At 31.9% G+C, this 9959-nt stretch overlaps 1 protein-coding gene across 1 annotated transcript; it reads left to right on the plus strand.

Moving 5' to 3' along the window:
• Positions 1 to 616: 616 nt before the first annotated feature.
• Positions 617 to 8309, plus strand: LOC108342487 (aldehyde dehydrogenase 22A1). Its single transcript, XM_017580271.2, is given in 16 exon segments — positions 617 to 878; positions 880 to 898; positions 985 to 1028; positions 1344 to 1462; positions 2018 to 2079; positions 2082 to 2127; positions 2349 to 2471; positions 2844 to 2995; positions 3235 to 3340; positions 3421 to 3499; positions 3792 to 3889; positions 3993 to 4128; positions 6657 to 6872; positions 7102 to 7293; positions 7691 to 7825; positions 7912 to 8309. Coding segments are annotated over 16 exon segments (1623 nt in total). The 5' UTR covers positions 617 to 785; the 3' UTR covers positions 7915 to 8309.
• The last annotated feature ends 1650 nt before the right edge of the window (positions 8310 to 9959 follow it).

Raw genomic sequence — 9959 nt, forward strand, 5'->3', positions numbered from 1 at the left:
TATTTAATATTAATAATAATATTATACATATATTATTTTTAATTTTTCATTGAATAATTATTTTTTTTATTATAAATAATTATAATTTACTTAGAACTTATAATTTATTTTTCTACATATTAATTTTGATATTATAGTTTTGAATTATTGTTAAAAATTATTTATTTTATGTATACAAATTATTTACTTATTTTAAATATAAAAATAAAAAATTAAAATAAATTTACAAAATTAACATATTATGATTCCACCTAAATTAAAAAGAAAATCCTATACATAATTAACATATAAACATTTAAAACATTTAATTTTACAATATAGTTTGAAAACAATATGTGATAAATAATATATTTTATTATTTTATTTTACATAAGAAATAAAATTATATAATAAAAAATAGTGTATATATATATATATATATATATATATATATATAAGAACTTATAAGATAATGCCTCGAATAATTATATAAAGTAGTATTATCTAAATTAATTATTGAACACTTATTAAAATTAATTATATTGTAATCCAGCTAGAATGCACTTTTTGTTGTTTTAGATTTCAGGCTGTAGGAAGTGCATCACTACTCCATGTAGTACAACTGTACAATGCCACCGAGTACCAACAGCATCCAAACAGTTTTCTGTATCAACCCGGAAACTTTATCCTCTTCCTTCATTTCTTCAACCATTCTCCTCCAAAGAACAAATCAAACGAAACTCTGCCCAACCATCTCTAAACCCTAGCCAACTGCTTTTCTTTGAATCTGCTATGAAGTTCTTCCAATGGCGTTTTGGTGGCCCTTGCTCGTTCTACTACTGGCTTTCGTCATCTGCAAGTTCCTTCTCATTCTTATTCCTCCCAAGGTTCCTTCCATTTGACGTCGACTCCTCCGGTGGTACTCTCCTTTTTCACTCCCTATTGCACGTAATTTTTTTGCCACACTCAAAATGTGATCTTAATTTACTTTTATTATTATCACAGTGTTGGATGATGGGAATCAAACACAAGAGAACGACTTCATATATGTGAGTGTTTATGCATCTGCAATTTTATTTTTTCAAATCACTGGGTGGTGTCATATAGTTTGTTTTATATCGGCTTTCGCGTTTTGTTTGATAGGCGTGCAGTTTTGCTTTTTCTTTGAAACTTAATTTCGAATTCAGATGAGTTGAAAATGCATGGGTGATGTTGAATCGACGGATTTAGTTTAGGGATTAACTTCTTCCCGACGTGGCACTTTTAATATAAATTGGAGTTAGATGTTTGTAATTTGGCCTTATGTATTGTGGAGAATATGTATATGGCTGTTTCGTGGTCATTGATGATTGATTCCTAATCAGGTGCCTCCAAGGGGAACGACACAGCAATCGAACGGGAAAGTTCAGTGCTACGAGCCCGATACCGTGAAATATTTGGGATATGTTCCTACGTTAACGCCCGATGAGGTTTGCGAGCCTATGCTGATAAGGAACTGATAGTTTGATGCATGGTTTTAGTATCTAGTTTAAGCAACCATTTTTTTTTACTTCGGTATTTTCTTTTTAGAAATTTTTATATTTAGGAATAAGAATGTTAGAATTTTCTGTGGCTTAAGAAAAGTTGGAGTAGTCTATAAGGGTATGATGATAAACTAATCACATTAGAAATATGCTAGTCGTGCTTAAATTGACATGGCATTAACTTCTATATAAACTTGTATGTTAAAGTTTCAATTTTCGATTTGCATAGTTGTCTATGTTGAAATCAAATTCAATGGAATTCCATTTAAGGTGTATGTTTATTGATCTTAAATATGAAAATTCCTTTTTGCCGACGTTGACAACCTTTTGTTTTTTCATCTGTGTATTAATTTTTCTGCATATAAATGGTCGTTAAGCCTGTGCCTAGTTTTAAGGATTGATTATTTGTTTCACAAAAACAAGTTATTACAAAGTGTTTATAAAATATTGGTTTTCAATTTGATTAGATTTATGAGTAAAAGAATGGCAAGAGTTAGCTATAAGGGAGCAAATAGAGAGAAAGTACGTAAGCCACAAAAAGTGTGGGCGAAGACGAGCTTCAAGCAAAGGCGCCAGTTTTACGTACACTTTTGGAGTATATAATTGAACATCAAACACTATGCGAGTAAGTGCAGTTCTTCTTTATAGTCATTGAAAGAAGATTTAAGTGTTAGTATTTTTGTAACACTAACATAATGTTGATATTCTAGGAAGCATCCTAGTCTCTTTTGGTTCTAGCTATCACATGGTTTTATTCATTAGTCTAAAATATATATGAGTTATACTTTTTGCTAAAGAATATTAATAAATTTCTTGAGTATTTTTTAATTCGTGTGCTTTATCCAGAATATCTTCGCGTGATACTGGGAAGACAATGGTAGATGCTTCTTTCGGAGAAATAATGACAACGTGTGAGAAGATAAATTGGCTGCTGTCTGAGGGTGAGCAATGCCTAAAGTCTGAGTACCGGTACCTGCCTCAATCCTCTCTCTCTTTCTCTCTCTTTTTTCAGTTTGGACCAAAAAACTAGTATATCTATACATATATTTTTCTTGTAAGTGGGTACACCGTGTTCCTCCTCCACCCTAACCCCAGTAATTAACACTTTCTCCCTTCTTAAAGTAACTGTGGTATATTATCTTTCCCTGGTTTTTATAAAGTTCTTATAAATTATTGCCCTGAAATTGTAGTGTTTTATAATTTTCCACTAATTATTTTAGGAAAAGATGTATTACTCTTTTAATATACTTAATGTTATTTTATGCTAAAATTACAGATTTTCTTAATGCATTTTCATGACTAGTTTCTTTTTTCTTTTGTGGTAGATAAAAAAATTTACAGATCCTCTGGAAGAGCGATGTTTCATAAGACAGCTAGAGTAGAATTACACCCCCTTGGTGTTATTGGTGCCATTGTGTCATGGAACTATCCTTTCCACAATATTTTTAACCCGATGTCGGCAGCAGTTTTTTCTGGAAATGGCATTGTGATTAAGATATAAAATGACACAATGCCTGCTATCTACCTTTCTAAAATTGTTTCATTCCATGAATGCACTACATCTTTTCAAGAATAACATTGTTGACTGATATGCTTTGATAGTGATTATATTACATTAGTTGAAACTTATGTTAAAATTGAGACTATGCATGGGTTAATACTTGTCCTGCTCTTACCAGTTACTATAAAATTATGTTTTCAATTTGACATAAATCCATATGATTCTGATTGTAGATTTCAGAACATGCAGGTTGGTCTGGATGCTTTTACTTCCGAATCATCCAATCAGCCCTTGCTGCTATAGGAGCTCCAGAGGAACTTGTTGAGGTGATAACAGGGTATAGCCTTATCACCCTTCGTTCTTCCCTTTGGTTTGAGTAACATATGCACCTATAGCTAATAGAGCTTTTCTTACCAGGTTTGCTGAAACAGGAGAAGCACTGGTATCTTCTGTTGACAAAGTCATTTTTGTTGGATCACCTGGGATAGGCAAGATGGTATGATTCCTTTGGCCCTCATCTTTAAATTGTATTCTATAATAGTAATAATGATTTTTTTGTTCCAATTCTACAAAATAAGATTCTGAATGAGTTAAGCATGGTAGATGTTTAATAAAGGAATTCAAGAGAGTACACACAGTCATTGTTTAACTGAGTTGTATTTGTAACTTCAAAGTTGCTGTAGACCTCTGGTTTAGAGTGATGTCTTTGAGGTAGAACGAATGCGCGGGATAGCATCTACCTTTTAATTTAATAAGTGTCTGATGATTTGCTGCATTCTTTTATATAGATAATGAGCAATGCTGCGGAGAAACTTATACCAGTTACATTGGAGTTTGGTGGAAAAGATGCATTTATTGTTTGTGAAGATGTAGATGTGGATCATGTATGAATCTCTTCAAACTTGGCTGGAAAATGCTAACCTTGCAACTTGATGGAATGTTCATTTGTGAGTGCCATAGCTTTAATTGGCTGATCTGCCGAATATAGGTGCTCAAATTGCTGTCAGGGCTGTTCTTCAGTCAAGTGGGCAGAACTGTGCTGGGGCTCAGCGACTTTATGACCACAGGAACATATATGCATCCTTTGCCAGTAAAGTTACCAAAATTATTAAATCTATTACAGCTGTAAGTTTCCCTTTAAACATTTAATTGGTAAAATGTAACTGCTGCATCTCTCTTTTTAACTCAATGAGTTTGTTAGTTACATGTTCTTGCACTTATTGTTACATAATTGCTATTTCAGTAATCAAGTGGGCCTTAATCGAGAAAAGTCAGTTTAAGTTGGACCGAGATAATGCAAGGTTGGGTTAGGCCAAGTGTAAGTTAGGTTGGGCTAGGCCTAGGTTAGTTTGAACTAGATTAAGTATGGCTCAAGTCAACTGAGATTGAGTTGTATTGACCCTAGGTTAGTTCAGGTCAAACCTAGGTCAATCTAGGTCTAGCCTAGCCTAGGTTAGTAGACCCGTCAATTAAGCCTTCCTTAGGTTTGGCCCTAACCCATGTGGGTTGGGGCCAGAAAAATTTACATGGCCAAAAAATCTCTCGTAAAAAAAGCCTACGAGACCAAAATATCTTCAAAAGCCCTATGGACCAGGGTAAACCCATGGGCCGTTTTTTAGAAAAATATTCATTTTGCATACGAAAAAAATATAATTAACTCCTAATTTGTTATAAAAATAGTTACTATAGAAAATAAATTAAAATTTTTATAGGAGGAGAGTTCTAGAATCAAGAAGCAAAAACAAAATGACAATATTTATTGAGTTAGATTCTCTAAGTATATAATTAGAGGATCATTTTATAAATTTGAAATTTAAATATTTAATTTCGTTTTTTTTAGGTTATAAGTTAGAAATTAACTTTTTATCTAAAATTATCCTAATTGAAATTTAAGAGAAGATTTTCTCTAATTAAAACTCTTAATTTAAAAAAAAATGAGGCTTCGTTATTTTCTTAGAAAGCTATTGAAAAAGAAATTAAATATAAATGATTTTCTTTTTCATTTTATACTCAACAAATCATGCTCATAACATAAATAATAAGTAAAAAGAAAAAACTCATAAACATTGTGTAGACTGTAGTTGTATTCGTCCATAGGATTCAATCTCGTCGTACTACTCACTCAAAATGTTTACATTTTAAATGTCATAAATATAAACATACATTTATGTTATGTGTTCTAATTGAAAGTTAAAAATAAAGTATTTAATGTGTTAGTTAAAGAATTGAAATAATGTAACATTTGTCATTCTTTAGTACTTTAGGTATATTTAAAAATTTCATTTTTTTTATAAATTTTTAAGAAATTAACTCTTTTTATAATATATCTTATGGTGATTTTGAGAAAAGATTATCAGAGAAAAAAACAAAATAAGACATAAGTTTAATTTACACATAAAATATTAATACTATTTTTGATCCAAAAATTTTAGATAATAAATTTTTGAATTATTTTTAATTTTAAATAATTAAAAATAGATTGAGTGATATTTTAGAAGTCGAGGAAACAAAAACAGTGATTCTATTTAAAAACTGTAAAAGCAGGGCAAATATTAAATCAATTTAATATGTTATTATCTCTCTTTGGGGTTATTTTGATATTACTAATTATATATAATTTTCTAATAATTGGTGTCTGTAATATAAGACATAATTGTATTAAAATTGACAACAAAATAAAGCATTTTTATAATATTTTAGTAAAATAAATTTGTAATACTATTTAGTTGTATAAAATTAAGTGTGTGGTTTGCAATTGTTTTTAATTATTTTAAAAAGTGGTTATTTTGAATATTAAATATTCTATTATACTATAATTAATTAGTTTTATTTAATAATTTGAAATAAGAAATCAATTATATGAATATAAAATTTAGTACTTTTAATAGTTACTATGAGAATGTTGAAATTTAGTTTCCAAAAATATTTAGTGGGTTAAACCCACCTTAACCATGACCCTAACCCCCTTGAAAGGGGACTTTGGGGGTTGGGGCTTTTTTTTTGCTCCATTTGAGGGGCTTCTTAAGATAAGACTTTTTTAAAAGTGGGTTAGGGCTAGACCCGGAGTCATGGGTCAAATTGACAGCTCTATAGGTTAAGATGAGTCAGACTAGGTTGAGCTACGTTGGTTCAAGCGAATGTTAGATATGAAGTTTGCCCAATATGAGTCAAGTTGACCTGGCTCAGGTTGGGTCAAAGTTTGTATATGTCTAGTCAAGTTGGACTCAAGTTATTTAATGTCAAATAAGGTCCGATCGAACCTAAATCAAGTAGGCTAGATTAAGTTAGGTATAGACAAGTTGGGTTAGGTCTAATCTTGTGATTAAATTGCAAATAATAAAAGTTAAGGACTAATTTATAATTAATATAAAATATGTAGAGGTTAGTTTACAATTTATAATGTTTTAAGGACTTGTACAATTTTGAAAAGTATTAAATTTGTAAGTTAATTAAGGTCTTATTTTAGTGTTGCAGTGGACCAAATCCACTTTGATCCTAATCCTAAACCACTTTAATTAGGGCTCTGGTGACTAAGGCTTTCTGTACTATCAAGAACCCTTTTCACTTGTAGGAGAGAATAGACGTCTCCTTCAGAACTATTTAGTATGAAGAACTCCCTTTCCTAATGCTTTTCAGTTCATGATTTCTTGCAGGGCCCACCACTTGCTAGAAAATATGATATGGGAGCTTTATGTATGCATGCGCATTCTGAAAAGCTTCAAGGCCTTATAAATGATGCTTTAGACAAAAGAGCTGAAATTATTGCACGAAGAAGTTCTGGACACATAGGTGAAGGTGCAGTTGATCAATATTTCCCCCGTACGGTGATTGTGAATGTAAATCACTCACTGAGATTGATGCAGCAAGAGGTAAAAAAACTTGGTGGTTTCTCTGCCATAATAATTGTTTTGTGGTTGTTGTCATGTGTTACGTGATCAACCATCTATTTTCATTTTGATCATAGAAGAAATCGTTCATATCTTTACTAGAAAGCATTGGAGATTTGTAGATATGGCTAATTGTCTCGTGTCATATATGTAATGCAATTATTATATTCAAGAATGTCTTTCTCTACCACTCTATTTGAATGACTTCTAGGCCTTTGGACCAATCATGCCAATTATGAAATTTAGCTCCGATGAGGAGGTTGTGAAGCTTGCAAATGATTCAAAATTTGGGCTTGGATGTGCTGTTTTCTCAGGCAGTCAGAGCCGTGCTACAGATATAGCTTTCCAGATAAATTGTGGGATTGCAGCGATTAATGATTTTGGTGCAACATACATGTGTCAGGTAAATTTTATTTCATTATGTTATCGTCATCTCTCTCTCAGAAGGGGGTTGACCCTTCTGAGAGCAGTGATATGATCCATGCTATATTATTTGCCAATTTGGCTGTGGAACCAACTATTGGCTTATTCATGAGAAAAAGGCAATTTCTTTACTGTTTTAATTTACTGTATCGGCTACTTTGCCGCAAAATGCCCCTTTGGAAGGAACTTCTGGTTTAAGCTACAATATATATGAATGCTGTATGAGGAGAGTTTAATTATTTAATTGGTTTTTTGGCTTGTAATTCTGCAGTTCTTTTAGCCAAATGGCCAGGATATATTCCCTACTCAACCTAGTTTACATCTAATTATAATTTCCATTGAACTAAAGTTGCATTGTGTATTTTCCACTATTTAAGTCGCTGCCATTCGGGGGAGTGAAACGAAGTGGATTTGGTGGTGCAGAAGGTTTGCGGGCATGCTGCCTTGTAAAAGCTGTTGTAGAAGATAGATGGTGGCCATTCATCAAAACCGTGATACCGAAGCCTGTTCAGGTTATTCTGGAAAACCTTTCATAATTGTATATTATTTTACTTCGTTTGGAAAAGTCATACTGAGATGGTTTTTTTCTCTGCAATAGTAATCCTGTTGCAGAAAATGGACTTGAGCTCCAGGAATCCCTTGTTGAAGCACTATTCGGGCTCGGCTTATGGGACCGTTTGCAAGCATTGGTTAACGTGCCGAAAATGCTTACTGAGCAGAGCTCTCTACGTGGCAGCATAAAAAAGAAAGATGACTAATCGTGTCAGGAGTGTCAACATTCCAAATGGTTCATATTCATATCATCATCATGTTCAAATAATTGAGGGCTTTTGGTTTGTCGTTTATCCCCCAGAATCCATCTATAATTTGGGCTTAGCAATTACTCACTACTGCCATGTTGCTGTGCTTATTCGATGACAATACTGGGCTACTTTGTCTGATGACGATCATATGAATTTTATATCAATATGTTAATGAAATTACACCATACTACTATCATGCTGGTATCTTTTTCTTTTATTTAAATCAAATAAATGTACTTTTACGGTTAAATTACTTTATCTTCCCTTGGTGCAGCTCAAAAACACTTTACTACTCATTGTGGTTTGATTATTTGATTCATAAACGCTTTGGCTTGCTTGATGAATTTGTTTTTGTTTTTAAAACTAATTTATGGCATTCTTTTTAGGAACTGTTTTTAATGAAAATAAAAACAAGTTATTTGAGAACTTTAATTTGAAAACCTTGGTTTATCCGGGGCATGAGTTGATGGGACTCGTTGACGAGGAGGAATGATGACAAAGGCTTGGGGCACCGTCCTATGACGCCTCTGTGGGGTGCTTTGCTAATGTCTGCTGGTTCTTGTGGTGCTCCACTCTCGACATTGTTGGGTGAAAAACAGTGACTGTTCGTGAGTAACCTCACTAGACAAAGAATAATAGGTGGTTCTTCTGTTCATTTTACATTGAAAAAAATGAAGGGTGTGTAATTATAGTGTGGAAGAATATGGTTGCGGGTGACGAGTGTTTGGGGTTTACAAATTTATTTTTAATCTTTCATCAATGAAATGATTCATTTGCAACACTGTCACCTTGAAATAAAAGGATTTTGAAAACGTGTTCTAGTTTTTGAAATTCCAAACAAAGTAATATTTGTCTATCTTGCTCCTGTTTTTAAAACTTAAAATAAAGGCATGTGAAGTTAAAAGTGAAGACTAGATTTTTTTTTTCTCTCTTTACGCACCTTATATTTTAGATAAAGGACAATTATTCATTAAACAAGTTCTTGGCTTTAGTATTATGATATTTTACATTTAGTTGTGATTTACCTAAAAACTGACTTGTGCTTAAAATTTGACATTCATACTTTCTGTTTAGTTATTATATTATATTTTCAAAAATTCCATTTTAGTCTTTCAATAATTTATTAACCAGTGAAAGTTTCTTAATTATTGGACTGTTAATTTGAAATGTTAATGACATGGTAAAACGCTATTAGCTTGAGAAAGTTACATATTTTTTGACAGTGTAGAACAAAAATACAAAGGGATTCGAAATTTTGGAATTGAAGATGTAAATAAGAAAAAACAAACAACATTCCATGGCAAGAAAATAACAAAAATAAGCAAAATAATAAACAATTGAATCACGGTCAAAATCCAAACCATAAAAACCAAACAATCCTTAATTTTTGAACCCTTTTGAAACCCTAATTCTCAACTTCACACCTCAAATACATGCTAAATATCCTTCCATTATAGAGTGATGCTTTTACTAAATATCTGTCAATATGGTATCGAATAGGGGAACTGAGAGGGAATCCAAACAGTATAAACATTTTTTACAGCACAACTTTTTTGTTAGAGAAAAAAAAGGAACTTATAACTTGGAAGAGTATTTAGGTAGCCATTGTTTGTAGTGTGTGGTATCAAAGTAATGAGGTGATTTTCAGAACTGGAAAGTGAGATGTTGAGGAGATATTTGCAATGACATAACTAAGAGTGTGGGTATAATAAAGAACAATAAAACCTTTTATTTATATATTAGTTATTGTTGATAAGAAAAAACAACTTGATAAATATCAATTTTATATATACTCAATGAAATGTTCACAGAATATCAAATAATACTTCGAAGTGCAATGAAC

Source organism: Vigna angularis, chromosome 6 (assembly GCF_016808095.1).
Source record: "Vigna angularis cultivar LongXiaoDou No.4 chromosome 6, ASM1680809v1, whole genome shotgun sequence".
In the NCBI taxonomy this organism is placed as follows: Eukaryota; Viridiplantae; Streptophyta; class Magnoliopsida; order Fabales; family Fabaceae; genus Vigna; species Vigna angularis.